This window comes from Bos javanicus, chromosome 1, assembly GCF_032452875.1.
Source record: "Bos javanicus breed banteng chromosome 1, ARS-OSU_banteng_1.0, whole genome shotgun sequence".
Taxonomy (NCBI): Eukaryota; Metazoa; Chordata; class Mammalia; order Artiodactyla; family Bovidae; genus Bos; species Bos javanicus.
In genome coordinates, this window is record NC_083868.1 from 5,187,916 (window position 1) to 5,214,070 (window position 26,155).

At 37.3% G+C, this 26,155-nt stretch overlaps 4 protein-coding genes across 4 annotated transcripts; 2 read left to right on the forward strand and 2 right to left on the reverse strand.

Moving 5' to 3' along the window:
• Positions 1–727: 727 nt before the first annotated feature.
• LOC133254044 (keratin-associated protein 21-1-like) lies at positions 728–1,361 on the reverse strand. The gene has a single exon (XM_061428039.1). The coding sequence runs from the start codon at positions 1,290–1,292 to the stop codon at positions 1,020–1,022; it is 273 nt and encodes a 90-aa protein (XP_061284023.1). The 5' UTR covers positions 1,293–1,361; the 3' UTR covers positions 728–1,019.
• Positions 1,362–5,500: 4,139 nt separating this feature from the next.
• LOC133254050 (keratin-associated protein 21-1-like) lies at positions 5,501–5,825 on the reverse strand. The gene has a single exon (XM_061428043.1). The coding sequence runs from the start codon at positions 5,823–5,825 to the stop codon at positions 5,511–5,513; it is 315 nt and encodes a 104-aa protein (XP_061284027.1). The 3' UTR covers positions 5,501–5,510.
• A 5,320-nt stretch (positions 5,826–11,145) lies between these two features.
• LOC133254057 (keratin-associated protein 21-1-like) lies at positions 11,146–11,728 on the forward strand. The gene has a single exon (XM_061428054.1). It carries the CDS (start codon positions 11,177–11,179, stop codon positions 11,420–11,422), a length of 246 nt encoding a protein of 81 aa, XP_061284038.1. The 5' UTR covers positions 11,146–11,176; the 3' UTR covers positions 11,423–11,728.
• Positions 11,729–21,078: 9,350 nt separating this feature from the next.
• Positions 21,079–21,491, forward strand: LOC133254990 (keratin-associated protein 21-1-like). Its single transcript, XM_061429501.1, has one exon. The coding sequence runs from the start codon at positions 21,177–21,179 to the stop codon at positions 21,489–21,491; it is 315 nt and encodes a 104-aa protein (XP_061285485.1). The 5' UTR covers positions 21,079–21,176.
• Positions 21,492–26,155: the final 4,664 nt, after the last annotated feature.

The following is a 26,155-nucleotide window of genomic DNA, read 5'->3' on the forward strand; positions in this document are numbered from 1 at the left end:
TTACTGTCTTTTGCATTTAGCTATTTTATTCCCTCCACTCCAATTGTCAGTTTCAAATTATCTGAATTATTTATGCTGTTTGTTTTTCTATATGTACATGCTGGAATATAACACTGAAAGCAAGAAGCTTGTCTTTAATTTACCTACATCTCCTTCACTGTCTAATTTGAGACCCTTTCAAAAATATTCAAAACTGTCAGTTAAATGATTGAAATCAATTTCCTCAACCTCGGTATATGCAAATACATAGGCAATTACATCAAAACAGACATATGAGTGTGTTTCTATTATTACTTTTCTGTTGCTTAGTTCCTGATGCTCGTGTTCTTAATTCCTGTATCTAATGCTAATTCTCATGAACCTGGAGAGTGTCTCTTCCATTCTTTTAAGCTCTCAGGTCGTCTTTTGTCTACCTTGGACTTTGCATCAACTTCCTGAGCAAAGTGGCATTCTTCCTCCTCTTTGCCCTTTAGTTCCATCCTAGACACAGTGGGATTTACAAAGTACAGTTCAGAAATACTGGGAGATTTGTGCTTGGGTCTGTGAGTGCCTGAGAACATAAGATACAAGAAACAGGTGGAGAAGACATTACTTCTGACACAGATATGAAAGAAGTGTTTGCATTATATCAAAGAAGAGCTCAAACTTCATGCATCACGTTTGCCCAGTTTTCAACTGAGTCTACAACACCAGGAAAAAGACTAATTCCCAAGCAAGTACACAGAGATTTGATAGAAACAATGAACCATTTTTATTGAGAACAAGTGATTTTGTTAGGATCATCAATACAGTCGTAACAGAGAATCAGAGAATAAAGACTAACTTTGCAAAAGAGTCAGAGATACTACCAAGAAGCTTCAGGGCTCAAAGAGGCCAATCTAAAGTGGGTATTTGCAGGTCAAAGCCTTTGTCAGGCATGTGATTTCTTGCAAGTGGAAGTCGTGGGTTATAAATCCTTGAATCGGCATTATCTTTAGATGCTTCACCTCAGAAGCCAAAAGGGCTTAGATGGTGATGTTCTAGAAGCAAGAAGAATAACATCTCCTGTAGCAAACTGGCCAATAGCTGCCATAGCCAGAGCCATATCCACAGCCATATCTGGTTCCGTAGCCACAGCCATAATAGGGGCCAAATCCACAGCCATATCCTGTCCCATATCCACAGCCGTATCCTGAGCCGTATCCACAGCCATATCTCGTTCCATATCCACAGCCATAATAGGGGCTGAACCCACAGCTATAGGTCTTTCCACAGCCATAGCCACAGGAGTTGCCGTAGTAGTTACAACACATGTTGTCAAGGCAAGAGGGTTCAGGTGGACTGCAAGGCGATGTTTCTGAAGTGTGTGTGTGTTCTCCTTCCCTTGGATCTTTATATACTGTCAGTAATTGGCAGGACATACCATTCATTCCCTGACACAGGCAGCAAATATGGAAGCAACATTATGAGCCAGTCACTGTTGACCAATAATGCTTTGCTTAAAATAGCTTCTTATTTTGGAGACTCATTTCATTTAAAGAGCATCATTTTAATTTTCCTCTGCCAAAGAATTTCTCACTAGAATCATGTGCCCAAACACAGACACCCATTTTCAAAACCTCTTATCATTTAGTATATATCTTATTTCAAAAGCCTTGGGAGGAAATGTTAAAAAAAATTCCCCTTAACTTTTTCTGTTTTATTTTCACATCTACCTCTGATCACTTGAAAACAAATATGTCTGTTCATTTTCTCGAATCATTGTAACTTCTTGCCAGAGTTCTTCACCCAGATACCTACTGCCCAATACCAATTGGCATCTTGTTGTAGAACTCAAGGATGCTCCTAATTCTCCAGGGCACAGAACAACATGTAATAACCAAAAGGAAAATAATCCAGAATGTCAGTAGTACTGAGAATAGAAATATTACACTATAGCTGTGTGGTTGCAAGTAAGTTTCTCTCTCTATGGATGTCTAAATCCAAACACACTCTTCCTTCTCACTCTAAACTAAACATCTGAACTTTTTAATGCAAAATGTAGCCAAAAAATGTGTAGCTTTTTAAATTTCAGTTCAGTTCAGTCCAGTTCAGTTGCTGAGTCATGTCCTACTTTTTGCCACCTCATGGACTGCAGCAAGCCAGGGTACCTGTCCATCACCAACTCCCAGAGCTTGCTCAAACTCATGTCCATTGAGTTGGTGAGGCCATCCAACCATCTCATCCTCTGTTGTCCTGTTCTCCTGCTGCCTTCAATCTTTCACAGCCTCAGGGTCTTTTCCATTGAGTCAGTTCTTCACATCAGGTAGCCAAAGTATTGGAGCTTTAACTTCAGGATCAGTCCTTCCAATGAATATTCAGGACTGATTTCCTTTAGGATGGACTGGTCTGATCTTCTTGCAGTCCAAGGGACTCTCAATAGTCTTCTCCAACAACACAGTTCAAAAGCATCAATTCTTTGGCATTCAGTTTTCTTTATAGTCCAAGTCTCACATCCATACATGACTACTGGAAAAACCATAGCTTTGAGTAGATGGACCTTTGTTGGCAAAGTAATGTCTTTGCTTTTAAATAGGTTGGTCTAGGTTGGTCTAGGTTGGTGTAGGTTGGTCACAGAGTTTCTTCCAAGGAACACGTGTCTTTTAACTGGCTGCAGTCACCCTCTGCAGTGATTTTGGAGCCCAAGAAAATAAAATCTCTCACTGTTTCCATTGTTTCCCCATCTATTTGCCATGAAGTGATGGGACCAGATGCCACGATCTTAGTTTTTTGAATGTTGAGTTTTAAGTGCAGTTTTCATTCTCCACTTTCACTTTCATCAAGAGGCTCTTCAGTTCCTCTTCACTTTCTGCCATAAGGGTGGTGTCATCTCATATATGAGGTTATTGATATTTCTCCCAGCAATCTGGATTCCAGCTTGTGCTTCATCCAGCCTGGCATTTTGCATGGTGTACTCTGCCTAGAAGCTAAATAAGCAGGGTAACAGTATACAGCCTTGACTTACTCCTTTCCCAATTTAGAACAGTTCATTGTTCCATGTCCAGTTCTAACTGTTGTTTCTTGACCTGGATACAGATTTCTCAGGAGATGGCTAAGGAGGTCTGGTATTCCCATCTCTTTCAGATTTTTCCACAGTTTGTTGTGATCCACACAGTCAAAGGCTTTGGCATAGTCAATAAGGCAGAAGTATTTTTTTTCTGGAACTCTCTTGCTTTTTCTGTATTAAAGTTGGGGGGTGTAATTTTTGCTTATCTTACTTGCTTAAGTGTGCCAGTATCTTTCATAATCAAGAAGATTCCAATATTTGTTATTTTTTACAATAAGAACCATGAAGTCTTCTATCGTACACTCAAATTTCAACAACAGTGAGATGAGTGGTGATCCAGTACTTTATTGAATGCCTTCAGAAGGAACTTTCATCAAGCTTCTGATCTCATTTTCTGAGAATTTTCAGTATCAGGTATTAATCCTTCAGCTGAGAAATCATTCAACCTCTTTTTTTCTTCTATTGATCACTGGTATAATCTTATGACTCTGCTATGTTTAATAAGGAATGATAAGCATAAAGAAAAAATATCCTCATTTCAATCATCATTATGCTTCAGTTTTCTTACCTTTCTGGTCCTCCTTGCAAGTTGAAATTATAAGTTTGTTTCACAAATTCTCTACAGTAGACACTTTGCTTTTCAATGCCTCTGCCAAAGCAGAATTTCTTGGCCACAATTCCCCTGGGTTACTGAAAAGTCTTCCATCTTTATTGCATTATTTCTAAATCTTTTCACTCAAGCCTTTTCATACCGTATGATACCTGAAGAACCACCCCTATTCTGTGCATCATGGAATAACCAGCTCTGGTTATAATACCTTGCACATAAGTTGGGCTCAATTAATATTACTCTAATAAAAAATTGATAGATTAAGTCAAATTTCTGTTCAAATATTTGTGTGTCATTTACAAACTTATAGATATTTGGGTTGATTGTCACCATTTTGTCATTTCCCTCACTGAGCTGAATGTCTCAAGTGTTCTTTAACTAGTGAAAGTATGAAAGTGTTAGTTGTCCAGATGTGTCCAACTCTTTGCAACCCCATGGACTGGAGCCCCCAGGCTCTTCTATCCATGGACTACTTCTGGCAGGAATATTGGGTTGGATAGTCATTGCCTTCTGCAGGGGATCTTCCCAACCCTAGGACTGACCCCAGGTCTGTGCTGCAGGCAGATTCTTTACTGTCTGAGCCACCAAGGAAGCCCTCTTTAATCAAGGGAGTCACAACATTTCAGATTTTGAAGGTATGTTAAGAGTTACTTTGTGAAGACTCTTTACTGGATATATAAGCTATCTCATACATGCTTACTAAATCATATTCTTCCAAAACTTCATGGACTTCTTTTCCCCCTTTACATTTGCTACTGTCCTTTTGAATCTTTCTTTGCAATTGGCATGAGATTCACAAGGTGAAAATACCTCCCTGAAATATCTCTTTAATGCTTCAATCCTTACTCTCTTTCCCACTAAACTGTTTTATTCCCACATCCCAACTATCAGTTTGAAATTATCTTAATTATTTTTTATTTTCTTATTCTTCACCTACTAGAATGTAAACACTGTGAGAGTAGGAAATTTTTCTTTAATTTTTCTACTTTGTCTTCAGTGTCTAAGATGAGACCATTTCAAAACTACTCAAAACTATTTACCAACTAAGTGACTGGAAACAATTTCAATATCAAAGTATACAAACAAATACATTTGCATTTCCATCAAAAGCAGATGATATGATAGAATGTATTGAATTTCATATGCATTTTTTAGTCTCATGTGCTTGACACCTCTCTCTGCTTCTTATATCTCATATATGCTGGAAAATTCCCCTTGCTTTCCATTATTCCTTTAAGTACTCAGGCCACCTCTTGTTTATTTTGGAATTTGCATTAACTTCCTGAATAAAGTATCATTCCACCTCCTCTTTCACCTCCAGCTCCATCCCAGACACAGAGACATTTGCAAAGACAGTCCTGAAATACTGAAATTTGTGCTTATATAAGTGAGTGCCTAAATATGAGAAAAACAAGAAATAGGTGGGAAAGACATTATTTCTGATGCAGGTATAAACAGAATCGCTTATATCAAGAAGGACTTCAAAGTTCGGCTTCATATTTGTTCAGTTTTCAACAGAGGCCATAACACCTCAAAACAAAAATTATGCACAAGCAAATACACAGAGATTTGTTAGAAACAATGAACCATTTTTATTGATAACAAGGGACTTCCCCGACAGTAGGGTATTTGGATCATTACTACAGAGAGTCAGAGATCAAGGGAGTAAAGGTTAACATTTGGAAAAAAGACAGATGATACCACCATGGAGCTTCAGGCCTCAAAGATGCCAATCTTAAAAACGGTAGTCAAAGGTCAAAGCTCTGTCTTGCATGTAATTTCCTACATATAGAAATCATGACTTTTCAATCCTTGAATCAGCATTATCTTAGATGTGTGGTTTCAGACGTAAATGGTGTTTTGGGTGGTGACGTTCTAGCAGCAAGAAGAATAACATCTCCTGTAGCAGACTGGCCCGTAAGTGTCGTAGCCAGAGCCATATCCACAGCCACAGCAGGAGCCGTATCCATAGACATATCTGGTTCCATAACCGCAGCCATAACGGGAGCTGTATCCACAGCCATAATAGGGGCTCAATCCATGGCCATATCCTGAACCATATCCACAGCCAGTCCCATATCCACAGCCATATCTGGTTCCATAACCACAGCCATAATAGGGGCTTAATCCACAGCTATAGCTGTTTCCACAGCCATAGCCACAGGAGTTACCACAGTAGTAACAACACATATTGTCAAGGGAAGAGGGTTCAGGTGGACTGCAAGGCGATGTTTCTGAAGTGTGTGTGTCTTCTCCTTCCCATGGACCTTTGTATACTGTCAGTAAGTGGCAGAGCATACCACTCATTCCCTGACATAGATAACAAATATGGAAGTGACCATCATGTGCCGGTCGCTTTTGACAATCGATAATTTGCCTAAAGTAGCTAGTTACTTTGGAGATATTTAAAGAGCATCATTTTAATTTGCTCTGCCAGAGAATTTTTTCAGTAGAATCATGTGCCTCTTAACAGATACCCATTTTCAAATTTCCTATCATTTAATATATATCTTATATTAAAAATGCGAGGAGTAATGTAGAAAAATTTTGCCCCCCTTTCCTCTCTTTATTCTTAAATCATTTGCCTCTGGTCATAAGAAATGAATATTCCTACTTCCTTTCTTGAATCATTGCAAATTCATTTATAGAAGCCAAAGATGCTGATGAAACTGCAAGGCACAAAAAGCCCCCAACAAGAAAAAAATCTTGTCCAAACTGTCAATAGTAGTAAGAAAAGAAATCTTGGTTTATAGCTACATATTTATAAATGTATTCTATTTAATTCTATTTAAATAAAAGTGATGAGAATGAGCATCCTTGTCTTATTCCTGAATTTAGCAGGAAAGATTTCACCTTTTCACCAATGAGTATTATGTTGGCTGTGAATTTGTCATAAACAGTCTTTATTATATTCAGCTATTTCCCCCTAAACCACTTTGATGAGAGTTTTTAACTTGAATGGATGCCTATTTTTAAAACTATTTTTACGCATTTATTGAAGTGACCATGTATTTTTTGTCTTTCTTTTTGTTAACATAGGTGTATCGCAGTGATTGATTTGCACATGTTAAATTGTCTTTGTGACCTGGGATTAAATCCAACTTGATCACAGTGAATGACGCTTCTTTGTATTTTTAATTTGGTTTGCTAACATTTTGTGGAGGGTTTTTTTTTTTTTTTTTGGAAGTGTTTTTCTCTAGTTTAGTAGCAAGGTAATGGTGGTCTAGTATTGGGATAAATTAGGGCATGTTCCCTCATCTTCAGTTAGTTGGAATGGTTTGAGAAGGATAAATATAAGTTATTTTATATATGTTTGGTAGAATTCCCCTGGAAATTTTTGAATTGCTGCTTTAATTTCACTTCTGGTAATCGGCGTGTTCAAATTATTTGCTTCTTCTTAACTAAGTCTTGGTATGCTCTGTGTTTCTAGAAATTTGTGTTTCTTCCAGGTTATCCACTTTGTTAGTATATAACTCTTCACAGTATTCTCTTATGATTTTTTGTATGTCTGTGGTATCTCCTAGTCCTAGGGATTGGAAGGTAGAAAAATATATACCCTGAGGAGGAAATCTATGAAGTGAAGTGAAAGCTATTCAGTCGTGTTTGACTCTTTGTGACTAGAGCCTGCCAGGCTCCTCTGTCCATGGAATTCTCCAGGCAAGAATACTGGAGTGCATAGCCATTCCATTCTCCAGGGGATCTTTCCAACACAGTGATCAAACCCAGGTCTTTTATATCTTCTGCATTGCATGCAGATTCTTTACCATCTGAGCCACCAGAAAAGTCCATATATAGTCCTAATTATGGGAATCTTTAGAACATATTTCACTTGGATATTTAAAACCTACTGTATAATAAGCCTTTGATCTTGACTCAAATGCCTTACTGCGAGATGATACTTAATTCAAATTATCAAAATAGACATAGTCCTAGAAATAAAATATATTTCTACTATGGAATAATCTTTTTACTTCTGTGGAGTTTCAAAAATATTGATATCAAATTTTTGCATAAACATGTTCCCAAGACATATGCTTTAAAAATAGAACATAAAGTTATTCTTTAGTTTCTGAACTTGAAAATATGCATGATTCCATGTCCATTAAGTTGACATAATGTTGACACTGTATTTTGGGTAATAAATTACTATACAAAATCGCTTAGTCAGAGTGCAAAAAGGTCAATAGGAAGGTAATTTATATTCAGAGGGGTTTTGCTTCCTCATCATAAAAGCTTTTTTAATTAGGGTATACGTATGTGGATACCATAGAATGACTTCTTTTATGTTACAAAGCTGTTACATTAAATTCAGACTAAATCAGGATTACAGTAAAAATAAATATGAATATTTTAAAGCTATTATTAGACAAGAATTTAAAACTATGGAATAAGAAAAATGAGATTTCAGAAATTTAATTTTTATGGAGTATAGTTGAGTTACAATGTTGTGCTAGTTTCTGCACTACAGCAAAGTGAATCAGTTATATATATACCTATATCCACTCCTTTTTAGATTCTATTCTTATATAGGTCATTACAGAATATTGGGTAGATTTCCCTGTGCTATACAGTACATTTTTATTAGTTATCTATTTTATATATAGTAGTGTAAATATGTCATTTTCAACCTCCCAGTTTATCCCCACTTCCCCTCCCCACCCCTTGGTAACCATGCTTATTTTTTACTTCTGTGACTCTATTTCTGTTTTATAAATAGGTTCATTTGTACTATTATTTTTAGACTTCTTAGAAATCTAAAGAAAGCATTTCATATATTTGTCTTTCACTGTCTGACTTACCTCACTCTGTATAAGAATTTCTAGGTCCACCTTGTCACTGCAAAAAAAAAAAAAAAAATATTTAAAATTAAAATTTATGTTTGGATTCTAAAAAGTGCATACTTAAAAATCATGTATTAAATGGTAATCACAAAAATAAATATATATAGCCAAGAGGGAAAAAATAAAAAGGAAAGTGAGATGAGGGGAATAGCATTATTGAGTAAAATTCCTAAACAGAACACTAAATAAGTATGAAACATAAGGGAAACAATTATGTAAAAATAGGTAGACCTCATTTTAGAAAGAAGAAATATGCATTTAGACAATTTAATCATATAATCAAATGTCTTTACAGTATATGTGGCTCTCCAATGTTTGAATATATGTTTGATTTGATTCATCCATTTTTATGGAAGAATATTGAGTCCAAATTATCAGGGACTGTACTCAGAGTTGGTTATTCAAGGATGCACAGAATAGGGGTTGTCTTTACTGTTTTAAACCAGTATCCAGAGATCTGAATGGAAAGGTTTTAGAAATAATGCAATAAAGATAAAAGAGTTTTTCAATAATCCAGGGATACTGTGACCAGAGAGTTGTTGGCTGTGGCACTGAAAAGTAAAGTGTCTGTACCAGAGAATTTGTCAAGTAGAATTTATAGTTTTGAATTTCAAGGCGGACAGAAAAGGTAAGAAACTGAAGGATAAGAAAAATGGAATGGGATTATATGTTCTTTATGTTTATGGTTAGGGATGAAACAGCAGAGTGTTCAGATTAGACCAGTGACCAATATCAGAAAAATTGGTAGAATGATTTCTCAACAGAAGGAAAAATGTCTGATAATGAAACTTCTCAAAAATTGAAGTTGGCAGCCTTGTGAAAATCCCTGTTAAAGGCATTCAATAAAGTACTCAATCACCACTTATTTCTTTGTTGTCGAAATTCAAGTATATCCAGTGGAAAGAATGATCTTGACTTTATACTCCCTTCCAATTCAGATTTCATGGTTGTTACAGTGAAAAATAATCTAAATTTTGGAGTCTGCCTGATTCTGAAAAAGTTGATTGAAATAAAACATAGAAAGTAAGATAAGCAAAAAAAAAAAAAGGAAAAAATGTACCCCTACCCCAACAAACAAAGCAACATGACTGAATGTTTGGTCATGAAAGGTTGAATGTTTGGTATGAAGTTACATTTCAAGTAGTGAGGCAAGACATAGTTTTAATAGACTTTGACAAGTGCTTTGACATGTGTCTGCACATAAGAGCCAGGAGGTGCTGTTGATGGTGGCTTAGTTGCTAGGTCATGTCAGACTCTTTGCAACCCCATGGACTGTATAGCCTGCTAGGCCCCTCTGTCCTTGGGATTTCCGAAGCAAGAACACTGGAGGGGGTTGCCATTTCTTCCAGACCCAGGGATCGAACCTACATCTCTTGCATTGCAGGCAGATTCTTTCCTGAACCACTAGGGAAGCCCCAGGACCAAGAGGAGGATGATCCAGTTCAGACAATAACACGGAGGAAAGGCATCTCACAGGATCTGATTACAGATCTGAATTTTGATGTACAAATAGATTTTTTTTAAGCCAAGAAATTTGGTGGCAAGAAAAATATTAACAGCAGAAGAAATGATACTCATTCCCCTCTTTTACATGTCAAAAAGGTAAGTGTGTTAGAAAGGATTATTTAGAAGAAAGGAGACATTATATTTCAAAGTCACAATGAACATTTTTGTAGAAGGTTGAGAACTTTTGATTAATGTACATATGAATAAGGATAAAATTGAGTTTTGTGGTACTTTATGTCATGAATGTATTAGGAGCTGAAGATGGGCTTTTGCTATAGTATCAAAGTGACCCTACTTACCTTTAGCCTTTGAACTAAATGTGTAAGGAAGAGTAGTGATAGAAGAAGGTAAGAATGATTGAGGGAGGGGAATGGACTCACATCTCATAACACAAAACTCTGATAAGGCTTCATGTGAAAAAATGAGTTTCTGGTCTAACTAAGGACTTCTGATTCTTCAGGCGAATAAAGTTGGTTAAACTGTTAAAGTCTCATCAATGGTGATACTCAGGTAGCTACAAAAAAGTGAGAAAAAGAGGGCTGCTCCACTTGAACAGGACCTTCCATTGCCTGGTACATGGAAGAAGAAAATACAAGAAGGAACACATGCAGCATACTGTCTCCACACCTGTAAGTCTTCACTCTTCCAGGGAATGGACTTCGTTTTGAACTATCAGATACTGATCAGATACTTAGGATTTCAGGAGTCGGACAAGGCAGGGGTAAGGAATGCAGAAAGGGTAGTGATTCAGGAAAGGAGACAGGAATATTCCTTTTCCTGTGGTCAGAAGCAGGTATTTTGGAAAACTGAGAGAGAAAAGGAGGCAAAATTGTCTGACATTCCCCAACAAGCTTGTTTTATAAGGTATCTGTTAAATGAGAGGAGATTTTGAAAATGATCAGCTTTGGGTCACACGATTCTACTAAGACAGTTTGTCAGCAGGACAAATTAAAGTGAAGCTCTTAAAATGAAACAGGAGTCTCTCAAATAATGAGCTATTTTAAGCAAACTTTAGTGATTGTCAGTGGTGACGTGACTGGCTCATAATGTTGCTTCCATATTTGTTGTCTATGTCAGGGAAGGAATGGTATGCTCTGCCAATTACTGACAGTATATAAAGGTCCATGGGGAGAAGACACACACACTTCAGAAACAGCCTCTTGCAGTCTACCTGAACCCTCTTGCCTTGACAACATGTGTTGTAACTACTACGGCAACTCCTGTGGCTATGGCTGTGGAAAGAGCTATAGCTGTGGGTTCAGCCCCTATTATGGCTGTGGATATGGAAGTAGATATGGCTGTGGATACGGCTCAGGATACGGCTGTGGATATGGGACAGGATATGGCTGTGGTTATGGAACCAGATATGGCTGTGGATATGGCTCTGGCTATAGCAGCTACTGGCCAGTTTGCTACAGGAGATGTTATTCTTGCTGCTAGAACATCATCCTCTTAGCCTACTCTGCTTCTGAAATGAGGAATCTAAAGATTATACTGCTTTGAGGATCTGTAACCCATGATTTGTACTTGCAAGAAATTGTATGTGTGACTGAGGCTTTGACCTCCATTTTTAGAGCGATGTCCTTGATATGTGAGGTTCTATGGTGATATCATCTGACTCTTCCAAATGTTAGCCTTTCCTCCCTTAATCTCTGAGTCTCTCTTATGATTGTGTTAATGATCCTAACATTCTATAGCATGAAAAACCCCTTATTCTCAATAAAATGGCTCATTGTTTCTAACAAATCTTGTGAATTAGTCTTTCTTGAGGTGCTATGGCCTCTTTCAAAGACTGGGCTAACAGGGTGCTTGAACCTTGAGTTCTTGGATATAATACAAGCATTTCTTCTTGTATTTGCACCAAAAATAATACCTTCTCCAAGTATTTCTTGTATCTCACATGCTCAGGCACTCACATACCCGAGCACAAATCTCGCAGTATTTCAGAACCATGCTGAACCGTGCAAATCTCACTGTGTGAAGAATGGAGCTGCAGGAGCAAGTGCAGGAGGAATGACACATATTCAGGTGGTCATGACAAAGTCCAGGCGCAGGAGAGACAATCTGATTTCCTGCAGGAGTAATGGAGTAGAAGAGATGCTTCCCAGAAGTAATGAGAAATTGGAAGCAGAGTTGGGTTTAGGCACTTGAGAATAAAGAACTAAGAAATGGCTAAGCTAGAATAAAAATATTCTATGATATCATTTTCTTTTGATGGAATTGCAAATGTATTTTTAAATTTTATTTTTAATTGAAGGATGATTGCTTTGCAATTCTGTGTTGATTTCTGCCATACAACAATGCAAATTAGTCATAACTATATGCATATCCCCTCCCTCTACAGCCTCCCTCTCACCCACCCCATCCCATCCGTCTAGGTAATCACAGAGCTCCAGCTGGGCTCCCTATGTTAATAGCAGCCTCCCATTAGCTATCTATTTTACACATGATAATGCATGTAAGTCAATGCTACTTTCTCAATTAGTCCATCCTCTCCTTCCCCCACTGTCCACAAGTCCACTGTCTATGTCTGTGTCACCATTCCTTCTCTGAAAAATAGACTCATCAGTACCATCTTCTAGATTCTATACATATATATAAATTAGTATATAATATCTGATTTTTTCTTTTGGACTTACTTTACTCTGTGTAACAAACAGGTTCATCCACCTCACTACAAATTACTCAAGTCCATTTCTTTTATGGATGAGTAATATTCTATTGCACGTATGCACCATAAATTCTTTATCCATTCATCTGTGAATGGACATTTAGGTTGCTTCCATGTCCTGTCTATTATAAATAGTGCTTCAATAAACACTGGAGTACACGTGCATTTAAAAAAAATTTTTTTTTAAATTTTATTTTTAAACTTTACAATATTGTATTAGTTTTGCCAAATATCGAAATGAATCCGCCACAGGTATACCCGCGTTCCCCATCCTGAACCCTCCTCCCTCCTCCCTCCCCTACCCTCCCTCTGGGTCGTCCCAGTGCACCAGCCCCAAGCATCCAGTACCGTGCATCGAACCTGGACTGGCGACTCGTTTCATACATGATATTATACATGTTTCAATGCTATTCTCCCAAATCTCCCCACCCTCTCCCTCTCCCACAGAGTCCATAAGACTGATCTATACATCGGTGTCTCTTTTTGTACACAGGGTTATTGTTACCATCTTTCTAAATTCCATATATATGCGTTAGTATACTGTATTGGTGTTTTTCTTTCTGGCTTACTTCACTCTGTATAATAGGCTCCAGTTTCATCCATCTCATTAGAACTGATTCAAATGTATTCTTTTTAATGGCTGAGTAATACTCCATTATGTATATGTACCACAGCTTTCTTATCCATTCATCTGCTGATGGGCATCTAGGTCGCTTCCATGTCCTGGCTATTATAAACAGTGCTGCGATGAACATTGGGGTACACGTGTCTCTTTCCCTTCTGGTTTCCTCAGTGTGTATGCCCAGCAGTGGGATTGCTGGATCATAAGGCAGTTCTATTTCCAGTTTTTTAAGGAATCTCTACACTGTTCTCCATAGTGGCTGTACTAGTTTGCATTCCCACCAACAGTGTAAGAGGGTTCCCTTTTCTGCACACCATTTCCAGCATTTATTGCTTGTAGACTTTTGGATCACAGCCATTCTGACTGGCGTGAAATGGTACCTCATAGTGATTTTGATTTGCATTTCTCTGATAATGAGTGAGCTTGAGCATCTTTTCATGTGTTTGTTAGCCATCTGTATGTCTTCTTTGGAGAAATGTCTATTTAGTTCTTTGGCCCATTTTTTGATTGGGTCATTTATTTTTCTGGAGTTGAGCTGTAGGAGTTGCTTGTATATTTTTGAGATTAGTTGTTTGTCCATTGCTTCATTTGTTATTATTTTCTCCCATTCTGAAGGCTGCCTTTTCACCTTGCTAATAGTTTCCTTTGCAACAGAAAGAATAAAATACTTAGGAATATATCTACCTAAAGAAACTAAAAACCTATATATAGAAAACTATAAAACACTGGTGAAAGAAATCAAAGAGGACACTAATAGATGGAGAAATAGACCATGTTCATGGATTGGAAGAATCAATATAGTGAAAATGAGTATACTACCCAAAGCAATTTATAGATTCAATGCAATCCCTATCAAGCTACCAATGGTATTCTTCACAGAGCTAGACCAAATAATTTCACAATTTGTATGGAAATACAAAAAACCTCGAATAGCCAAAGCTATCTTGAGAAAGAAGGATGGAACTGGAGGAATTAACCTACCTGACTTCAGGCTCTATTACAAAGCCACAGTCATCAAGACAGTATGGTACTGGCACAAAGACAGAAATATTGATCAATGGAACAAAATAGAAAGCCCAGAGATAAATCCATGCACCCATGGGCACCTTATCTTTGACAAAGGAGGCAAGAATATACAATGGATTAAAGACAATCTCTTTAACAAGTGGTGCTGGGAAAACTGGTCAACCACTTGTAAAAGAATGAAACTAGAACACTTTCTAACACCATACACAACAATAAACTCAAAATGGATTAAAGATCTAAACGTAAGACCAGAAACTATAAAACTCAATAGAGGAGAACATAGGCAAAACACTCTCCGACATACATCACAGCAGGATCCTCTATGACCCACCTCCCAGAATATTGGAAATAAAAGCAAAAATAAACAAATGGGACCTAATTAAACTTAAAAGCTTCTGCACGTGCATTTTTGAACTGTTATTTTCTCAGGGTATTAGTCCAGTACTGGAATTGTTGGGTCATTTGGTAGTTTTATTCCCAGTTTTAAAGGGAATCTTAATATTGTTCTTCATGCAAAATGCTGGGCTGGATGAAGCACAAGCTGGAATCAAGATTGCCGGGAGAAATATCAATAAACTCACATATGCAGATGACACCACCCTTATAGAAGAAAGTGAAGAACTGAAGAGCCTCCTAGTGAAAGTGAAAGAGGAGAGTAAAAAAGTTGGCTTAAAACTCAACATTCAGAAAATGAAGATCATGGCATCTGGTCCCATCACTTCATGGCAAATAGATGGAGAAACAATGGAAACAGCTAAAGACTTTATTTTGGGGGCCCCAAAATTAATGCAGATGGTGACTGCAGGCATGAAATTAAAAGACATTTGCTCCTTGGAAGAAAAGCTATGACCAACCTAAACAGCATTACTTTGCCAACAAAGGTCTGTCTAGTTGAAGCTATAGTTTTTCCAGTAGTCATGTATGGATGTGAGAGTTGGGCTATAAAGAAATCTGAATGCCGAAGAATTGATGCTTTTGAACTGTGGTGTTGGAGAAGACTCTTGAGAGTCCCTTGGACTGCAAGGAGATCAGACCAGTCCATCCTGAAGGAGATCAATCCTGAATATTCACTGGAAGGACTGATGCTGAAGCTGAAATTCCAGTACTTTGGCCACCTGATGAAAAGTACTGACACATTTGAAAAGAGCCTGATGCTGGGAAAGATTGAAGGCAGGAGGAGAAGGGGACAACAGAGGCAGAGGCTGAGAAGATTGGATGGCATCACCGACTCAACGGACATGAGTTTGAGCAACCTCTGGGAGTTGGTGATGGACAGGGAAACCCGGTGTCCTGCAGTCCATGGAGTTGCAAAGAGTCAGACATGACTGAGCGACTGGACTGAACTGATAGTGACAGTATGAATATTTTGCATATATTGACCTTTAGGAGATTGGTTTCAGTCATTTAATTGACAAATAGTTTTGTGTAGCTTTGTGAGGGTCTTACCTTAGTGAAGACAAAGTAGGAAAATTATAGACAACTTTACTGCTCTCACAGGTTTTACAATCTAGCACTTTAAGCTAAAAAAATCAGTAAAAATATTAATATGATTTCAGACTGACAATTGGGATAGGGGAATAAAACTGCTTAATAGAAAAAAAGTAAGGATTGAAGTATTACAGAGACAGTTGAGGGAGGCATTTTGAACTTGTGAAAAATGAGCTGATATCAATTGCAAAAGAAGATTTAAAAGGACAGCAGCAAGTGTAAAAAAGGAAGAGAAATGTTCTACGTTTTGGAAGAACGATTTATTAGACACATATGAGATAATTTATATATCCAGGAAGAGTATTTACATTTTAACTTTTAATATACCTAAAATCCTGAAACGTTGTGACTCCAGTAAAGAACATTTGAGACACTCAGCTTTGGAAAAATTAGAAAATGATGACAATTTATCCAAATACCTTATACTGACACAGCAATGTTTGAATTAATCTACCCCTTTTTATTGGAGAAATATTGATTGAGTGCATACTATGTGCCAGGTACTCTTCTCAGAGAAGGATATTCAGTGATACAAAGAATATATATTTTTGTTGTTGTTATGGATCAATATCCAGAGGTTTGAATGGAAATGTATTAGAAGTAACACAATAAATAGAAGACTTTTCGATAATCCTGGGGGATTGTGATGGTAAAGTGTGTACTGGCAGCAGTATTGCAAAGTAAAGTATCTATACTAGAGAATTTATGAAGTAGAATTGATAGTTTTGAATGTCAAGGAAGACAGAAAAGGAAAGAAACTATAGAGTAATAAAAATTGGAATGGAAATATATTTCCTTTATGCTTATTCTTAGGGATTAAACATAGTATAGTCATTAGATTACAGCAGTGACCAATATCAGAAAAAAATAGGTAGAGTGATTTCTTAACTGAAATAAAATTGTCTAATAATTAATGTTCTCAGAAAATAAATCATCAGCTTGGTGAAAATTCCTGTTGAAGTTATTCCAGTCTATAAAATACTGGATTATGACTAATTTTTTGTTGTTAAAATGTGAGTGTCCAGAATGGAGAATCGTCTTCCAGATTTTATACTCCATTCAATTTGGATTTCATAGTGTTCACCATAAAAAGTCACTTGAAGTTTGATAAGAAATGAAAGAGGAAAAAAATGCAGTACTACAGATATAAAAAAAATCGTAAGAGAATTCTGTGAACAGTTATAAACAAACAAATTGGATAACCTGGAAGAAACACAAATTTCTAGAAACACAGAGCATACCATGACTGAGTTAAGAAGAAACAGATAATTTGAACAGACTGATCACTACAAGTGAAATTAAAGCAGCAATTCAAAAAATTTCCAACAAAGAGGAATTCTACCAAACATATATAAAATAACATATTTATCCTTCTCAAGCTATTCCAACTAATTGAAGATGAGGGAACATTCCCTAATTTATTCCACTACTAGACCACCATTACCTTGTTACCAAAACTAGATAAAGACACAACAACAGAAAAACTCAACAAAATATTAGCAAACCAAATTAAAAAATACAAAGAAGTGTCATTCACCGTGATCAAGTTGGATTTAATCCAGGGTCACAAAGACAGTTTAACATATACAAATCGATCAATGTGATACACCTATGTTAACAAAAAGAAAGACAAAAAATACATGGTCACTTCAATAAATAGTTTTTAAAAGTCAGCATCCATTCATGTTAAAAACTCTTAGCAAAGTGGTTTTAGGGGGAAAATATCTGAATATAATAAATACTGTTTATGATAAATTCACAGCCAACATAATACTCATTGATGAAAAGGTGAAATCTTTCCTACTAAATTCAGGAATAAGACAAGGATTCTCACTCTCACCACTTCTATTTAAAGTAGAATTGGACATTCTAGCTGCAGCAACAAGAAGAAATAAAATGTACTGGAAAGAAGAGGTAACACTGTCACTACTTGCAGATGATATACTTTGTACAGAGAACTCGAAAGTCTCCACCGAAAACCTCTTAGAGCTAATAAGTTCATTCAGTAGATTGTATGTTACAAGATGAGTATAGAGAAATCTTTTGTGTCTCTATACATTAATTATGAAATATTAGGAAAAGAAAGTAAAAAAAAAAATCCTATTTAATTGGTACTACAAATGGTACCTAGAAATCAACTTAAGGAAGCAAAAGAACTATATTCTGAAATCCATAAAACTTTGATAAGGAAAATTGAAAATGATGGGCAAAAAAGGATAGATATCCCATTTCCTTGTATTGGAAAAGTTAATATTATTAAAATGGCCATAATACCCAAAGAAATCTACAGATTTAATGAAATTTCTATCAAAGTACCCATGATATTTTTCACAGAACTAGACCAAAAGAACCAAAGAACAAAAGAACCAAAAGAACTAGACCCTAAAATTCACAGAACTAGAACAATCCTTAGATAGTTCTAAAATTCATAGAAAAATAATCTTAAAACTAGAACAACAAAAGGCCACTAATTGGCAAAGCACTCTTCAGAAAAAAAAATTATAACACTGGAGATATAACTTTCCCAAAGTGACTATCTTGTAAAACTACAGTAATCAAAATAGCACAGTACTGGAATAAAAAGACACATAGATTAATGGAGCAGAAGACAGAGTCCAGAGACAAACCTCCACACCAATGATCAGTTAATTTATGACAGAAGAAGCTAGTATACACAGTGGTGAAAAGACAATCTCTTGAACAAGTGGTGCTGGGAAAACTGAATAGCCACATGTAAATCAATGAGATTAGAACATTCCCTCACACCATACAAAGAAGTAAACTCAAAATGGGTTAAAGACATAAATGTAAGACCTAAAAATTAAAAACTCTTAGAAGAAAACGTGGGCAGAACCTTCTTTGAATTAAATTGTATCACAATTTTTTATTTTTAATCTGTCTCCTAAGGCAAAAGCAATGAAAGCAAAAGTAAAGACATGGGACATAATTACACTTAGAAGTTTTTGCATAGCAAAAGAAGCAGTTGATAAGGTAAAAAGGTACCCATTCTCTGCAGAATGGGAGAAAATATTTGCAAATGATGTGACTGACAAGGTATTAATATTTAAATTATGTAAACAGCTTAAAATAGAAAAGTTGAAAGACCCAATCAAAAAATGGGCAAAAGACCTGAATAGCTATTTTCCAAAGAAGACATACAGGTGGCTAATAGGACAAGAAAAGATGCTCAATATTACCAATAATCAGAAAAATGCAAATCAAAACAGTAATGCAATATCAACTTACGTCAGAGTAGCTATCACCAAAATATTTATATATTTTATAAATATCAAAAGTTTTAGAGGATATGGGGAAAGGAACCACTTGAACACTCTTGGTTCAAGTGGAATGTAAATTATTGGTGCAACCACTATGGAAATCAGTATGGAGGTTCCATAGAAACCTAAAAATAGGACAACCATATAAGCCAGCAATTCTACTCCTGGGTACATATTCAGAAAAAGTGAAAACACTAATTTGAAAAGATACATATGCTCCAATGTTCATAGCAATACTGTTATAATATCTCACATAGGGAAGCAACTCAAAGGTCCCTAGAAATATGAATCAATTAAAAAGATATGGTGTACATATACACACAATGGAATATTCAGTTCATTTCAGTACAGTTCAGTCACTCAGTCGTGTCTGACTCTTTGCGACCTCATGAATCACACGCCAGGCCTCCCTGTCCATCACCAACGCCCAGAGTTTGCCCAAACTCATGTCCATCGAGTCAGTGATGCCATCCAGCCATCTCATCCTTTGTTGTCCCCTTTTCCTCCTGCCCCCAGTCCTTCCAGCATCAGAGTCTTTTCCAATGAGTCAACTCTTTGCATGAGGTGGCCAAAGTATTGGAGTTTCAGCTTCAGTATCAGTCCTTCCAATGAACACCCAGGACTGATCTCCTAGAGGATAGACTGGTTGGATCTCCTTGCAGTCCAAGGGACTCTCAAGAGTCTTCTCCAACACCACAGTTGAAAAGCATCAATTCTTCAGCACTCAGCTTTCTTCACAGTCCAACTCTCACATCCATACATAACCACTGGAAAAACCATAGCCTTGACTAGACGGACCTTTACTGGCAAAGTAATATCTCTGCTTTTCAATATACTATCTAGGTTGGTCAAAACTTTCCTTCCAAGGAGGAAGCGTCTTTTAATTTCATGGCTGCAATCACCATTACTCAGACATAAAAATGAGATACTACCATTTGCGGCAAAATGAATGGATCTAGAGAATATTATGCTTAGTGAAAGAAGAGGAATAAGTCAGACAGAGGAAGACAAATACTGTATTACTTCACTTATGTGAAAACACTAAAAATTGAAAAATGAAAGCACATGCAAGACAGAAGAGACCCAAAGATATAGAAAACAATCTTTTGGTTACCAAAGGAGAGAGAGAAGGGGAGGGACCAATTAGTGCCACTGGATTAGCAGATGGAAACTACTGTTTATAAAGCAGATGAGCAATAAAGATATACTACATAGCATGGTGAATTCTTTATTATGTTGTAATAATATTTAATGGAATATAATTTTCAAAAACATTGAATGATTATGCTCTGCACCCAAAACTAACACATATTGTAAATCAACTATAGCTGAGTGAAAAAGAAAACTTCAAAATTTGGAGCCTGCCTGATTCTGAAAATGGTGAATGAAAGTAAATTCTATAAAAGCAAGATATGCAAAAAAAAAGTCCACAAACAAAAAAATTTTGACCACATCTTTGATGATGGAAAGGTCCGATGTTCCTTTAGATGAGAAGACAGGATATTTTTGGATTTAGGCATCTACAGATACAGAAACATTTATATGTAGCTATAAACTAAGATTTCTTTTCTTACTACTATTGACAGTTTGGAGATTTTTTTCTTGTTGGGGGCTTCTTGTGCCTTGCAGTTTCATCAGCATCTTTGGCATCTATAAATGAATTTGCAATGATGCAAGAAAGGAGGTAGGAATATTCATTTTTTATGGCCAGTGGCAAATGATTTAAGAAAGAAGAGAGAAAAAGGGGGCAAAATTTTTCGACATTACTCCTCGCATTTCTAATATAAGATATATATTAAATGATAGGAAATTTTGGAAATGGGTATCTGTTTAGAGGCACATGATTCTACTGAAAAAATTCTCTGGCAGAGCAAATTAAAATGATGCTTTTTAAATATCTCCAAAATAACAAGCTACTTTAGGCAAATTATCAATTGTCAAAAGTGACCAGCACATGGTGGTCGCATCCATATTTGTTGTTTATGTCAGGGAATGAAAGGTTTGCTCTGCCAACTACTGACAGTATATAAAGGTCCATGGGAAGGAGAAGACACACACACTTCAGAAACATCGCCTTGCAGTCCACCTGAATCTGCTTCCCTCAACAACATGTGTTGTAACTACTGTGGCAACTCCTATGGCTGTGGCTGTGGAAACAGCTATAGCTGTGGATTGAGCCCCTATTATGGCTGTGGTTATGGAACCAGATATGGCTGTGGCTATGGGACTGGCTGTGGTTATGGTTCAGGATATGGCCATGGATTGAGCCCCTATTATGGCTGTGGATACAGCTCCCATTATGGCTGTGGTTATGGAACCAGATATGGCTGTGGATATGGCTCTTGCTGTGGCTGTGGATACGGCTCTGGCTACGACAGTTACGGGCCAGTCTGCTACAGGAGATGTTATTCTTCTTGCTGCTAGAACGTCACCACCCAAAACACCATTTATGTCTGAAACCACACATCTAAGATAATGCTGATTCAAGGATTGAAAAGTCATGATTTCTATATGCAGGAAATTCCATGCAAGACAGAGCTTTGACCTTCGACTACCCGTTTTTAAGATTGGCACCTTTGAGGCCTGAAGCTCCATGGTGCTATCATCAGTCTTTTTTCTAAATGTTAACCTTTACTCCCTTAATTTCTGACTCTCTGTAGTAATGATCCGAATACCCTACTGTTGGGGAAGTCCCTTGTTATCAATAAAAATGGTTCATTGTTTCTAACAAATCTCTGTGTATTTGCTTGTGCATAATTTTTGTTTTGAGGTGTTATGGCCTCTATTGAAAACTGAGCAAATGTGAAGCTGAACTTTGAAGTCCTTCTTGATATAAGCATTTCTATTTATACCTGCATCAGAAATAATGTCTTTCCCACCTGTTTCTTGTTTTTCATATACTTAGGCACTCACATATATAAGCACAAATCTCAATAATTCAGGACTGTGCTTTGCAAATGTCTCTGTGTCTGGGATGGAGCTGGAGGTGAAAGAAGAGGAATGATATTTTATTCAGGAAGTTAATGCAAATTCCAAAATAAACAAGAAGTGGCCTGAGTATTTAAAGGAATAATGGAAAGCAAGGGGAATTTTCCAGCATATATGAGAAATAAGAAGCAGAGATAGGTGTCAAGTACATGAGACTAAAGAAGGCATGTAAAAGTCAAAACATTCTATCATATCATCTGCTTTTGATGGAAATGCAAATGTATTTGTTTGTATACACTGATGTTGAAATTGTTTCCAATCACTTAGTTGATAAATAGTTTTGAGTAGTTTTGAAAGGGTCTCATCTTAGACACTGAAGACAAAGTAGAAAAATTAAAGAAAAATTTCCTACTCTCACAGTGTTTACATTCTAGTAGGTGAAGAATTAAAAAATAAAGAAGAATTAAGATAATTTCAAACTGACAGTTGGGATGTGGGAATAAAACAGTTTAGTGGGAAAGAGAGTAAGGATTGAAGCATTAAAGAGATATTTCAGGGAGGTATTTTCACCTTGTGAATCTCATGCCAATTGCAAAGAAAGATTCAAAAGGACAGTAGCAAATGTAAAGGGGGAAAAGAAGTCCAAGAAGTTTTGGAAGAATATGATTTAGTAAGCATGAATGAGATAGCTTATATATCCAGTAAAGAGTCTTCACAAAGTAACTCTTAACATACCTTCAAAATCTGAAACGTTGTGACTCCCTTAGTTAAAGAGGGCTTCCTTAGTAGCTCAGACAGTAAAGAATCTGCGTGCAGCACAGACCTGGGGTCAGTCCTTGGGTAGGGAAGATCCCCTGCAGAAGGCAACGAGTATCCAACCCAATATTCCCTCCTGAAGTATTCCATGGATAGAGGAGCCTGGCGGGCTACAGTCCATGGGGTTGCAAAGAGTTGGACACATCTGGACAACTAACACTTTCATAGTTTCACTAATTTAAAGAACACTTGAGACATTCAGCTCAGTGAAATGACAAAATGGTGATAATCAATCCAAATATCTATTAGTTTGTAAGTGACACACAAATATTTGAACAGAAATTTGACTTAATTTGTATGCAGGTCAGGAAGCAACAGTTAGAACTGGACATGAAATAACGGACTGTTTCCAAATAGGAAAAGGAGTTCGTCAAGGCTGTATATTTAACTTATATGTTTATTTAACTTATATGCAGAGTACATCATGAGAAACGCTGGACTGAAAGAAACACAAACTGGAATCAAGATTGCCAGGAGAAATATCAATAACCTCAGATATGCAGATGACACCACCCTTATGGCAGAAAGTGAAGAGGAACTCAAAAGCCTCTTGGTGAAAGTGAAAGTGGAGAGTAAAAAAGTTGGCTTAAAGCTCAACATTCAGAAAACGAAGATCACGGCATCTGGTCCCACCACTTCATGGGAAATAGATGGGGAAACAGTGGAAAGTGTCAGACTTTATTTTTCTGGGCTCCAAAATCACTACAGATGGTGACTGCAGCCATGAAATTAAAAGATGCTTACTCCTTGGAAGGAAAGTTATGACCAACCTAGATAGCATATTCAAAAGCAGAGACATTACTTTGCCAACAAAGGTTCGTCTAGTCAAGGCTATGGTTTTTCCTGTGGTCGTGTATGGATATGAGAGTTGGACTGTGACGAAGGCTGAGCGCTGAAGAATTGATGCTTTTGAACTGTGGTGTTGGAGAAGACTCTTGAGAATCCCTTGGACTGCAAGGAGATCCTACCGGTCCATTCTGAAGGAGATCAACCCTGGGATTTCTTTGGAAGGAATGATGCTAAAGCTGAAACTCCAGTACTTTGGCCACCTCATGCGAAGAGTTGATTCATTGGAAAAGACTCTGATGCTGGGAGGGATTGGAGGCAAGAGGAGAAGGGGACGACAGAGGATGAGATGGCTGGATGGCATCACTGACTCGATGGACGTGAGTCTGAGTGAACTCTGGGAGTTGGTGATGGACAGGGAGGCCTGGCGTGCGGCGATTCATGGGGTCGCAAACATTTGGACACGACTGAGTGACTGATTTGATCTGATCAAATCAATTTTTTTTAGAGAAATATTAATTGAGCCCAACTTATGTGCAAGGTATTATAACCAGAGATGGTTATTCCATGATGCACAGAATAGAGGTGGTTCTGCAGGCATCATTAGGTATGGAGAGGCTTGAGTGAAAAGGTTTAGAAATAATGCAATAAAGTTGGAAGACTTTTCAGTTAACCAGTGGAATTGTGGCCAGAAATTCTGCTTTGGCAGCAGCATTGAAAAACAAAATGTCTACTGTAGAAAAATTTTTTGAAGCAAACTTAAAATTTCAAATTGCAAGGAGGACAGGAAAGGTAAAAAAACTGAAGCATAATGATGATTGGAATGCGGATATATTTTCTTTATGCCCACCATTCGTGGTTCAACATAGCAGAGTCATAAGATTATACCAGTGATCAATACAAGAAAAAAAAAAAGGTTAAATGATTTTTCAGCCGAAGGATTAATGCCTAATATTGAAAATTCTCAGAAAAAAAGAATCAGAGGCTTGATTAAAGTTCCTTCTGAAGGCATTCAGTAAAGTACTGGATTACCACTTATCTCACTGTTGTTGAAATTTGAGTGTGCAATAAGCGATTTTACGGTTCTTATTGTAAAAAATAACAAGTATTGGAATCTGCTTGATTATGAAAGATTATGAAAGGTACAACTAAGCAAGTGAGATAAACAAAAATAACCCCCCCCCACCAAACTTTAAAATGGAACAATTGACAGTGCTAGTCCGTCAATTGGCACTGTAAAATCTAATGAGATTTTGAATTTAAATTTGATCAAAATGGAGAGAACTGATAGATTTGCACTATGCTAATGGATCTAATCTGTCTAATTGTTACTTAGATCTTCTTCAGTTTTTCTTAATAATTTTCTGTAGTTTTTAGTGTAGAGATTTATATACATTTTATAAAATATATTCCTAGGAATTTGGTGGTTTTTAACAATATTACAAGTAATAAGTACATTAAAACTTTTCACTTTTGTAAGTTCCTATGTTGCAAATAAATGAAAATCCAACTGAAAAAAATAAAATAGAACAAGCAAGAGAGTTCCAGAAAAACATCTACTTCTGCTTTATTGACTACACCCAAGCCTTTGACTGTGCGGATCACAATAAACTGAGGAAAATCTTTCAAGAGATGGAAATACCAGACCACCTTGCCTGCCTCCTGAGAAACCTGTATGCAGGTCAAGAAGTAGCAGTTAGAACTGGATATGGGAGGAGGACCTAAGATGGCAGAGGAATAGGGCGGGGAGACCACTTTCTCCCACACAAATCCATCAAAAGAACATTTAAACGCTGAGTAAATTCCACAAAACAACTTCTGAATGCCGGCAGAGGACATCAGGCACCCAGAAAAGCAGCCCATTGTCTTCGAAAGTAGGTAGGGAAAAATATAAAAGACAAAAAAAAAAGAGACAAAAGTGGGAGGGATGGAGCTCTGTCCCAGGAAGGGAGTCTTAAAAGAGAGAAGTTTCCAAACACCAGGAAACACTCTCACTGCTGAGTCTGTGCCGAGCCTTGGAAGCACAGAGGGCAGCATAACAGGGAGGAAAAATAAATAAATAATTAAAACCCACAGATTATGAGCCCAACGGTAACTCCCCCAGGGGAGAAGCAGCACAGACGCCTGCACCCACCACTAGCAAGCAGGGGCTGGGTAGGGGAGGCAAGGGCTGCATCAGTTAGAGTAAGGATCGGGCCTGAATGCCCCGAGCACTATCTGAGCGAAATAACTTGGGCTAGCCAACCAGACTGCAGGATAACTACCATGTGAAAAGCCATCCCTAACCTAAGACACCGCAGGGCCGTGCACAGAACAAAGGACTGAACAGAGATAGCCAGCTGCAGACCATCCCCCTCCCGTGACAGGCAGCCAGAGCCGGAAGGGGGCAATTGCGCCCCAGAGAGACATTATCTACAAAACTGCAAGCAGGCTTCCTTGTTAACAAGACTTCTTGGGGTTCTGGATGGTCAACATCCACCTGAGAAGGTGCGCCGGTTGTACACCCAGGAAACCGAGCATCAGGGACAGGGGACGCAATAAGTCTTAGCGACCGCGCT

What these genes read in the sequence shown, in the direction of transcription:
- LOC133254044 (XM_061428039.1), bottom strand. Translation starts at nt 1,292, where the DNA reads ATGTGTTGTAACTACTACGGCAACTCCTGTGGCTATGGCTGTGGAAAG.
- LOC133254050 (XM_061428043.1), bottom strand. Translation starts at nt 5,825, where the DNA reads ATGTGTTGTTACTACTGTGGTAACTCCTGTGGCTATGGCTGTGGAAAC.
- LOC133254057 (XM_061428054.1), top strand. Translation starts at nt 11,177, where the DNA reads ATGTGTTGTAACTACTACGGCAACTCCTGTGGCTATGGCTGTGGAAAG.
- LOC133254990 (XM_061429501.1), top strand. Translation starts at nt 21,177, where the DNA reads ATGTGTTGTAACTACTGTGGCAACTCCTATGGCTGTGGCTGTGGAAAC.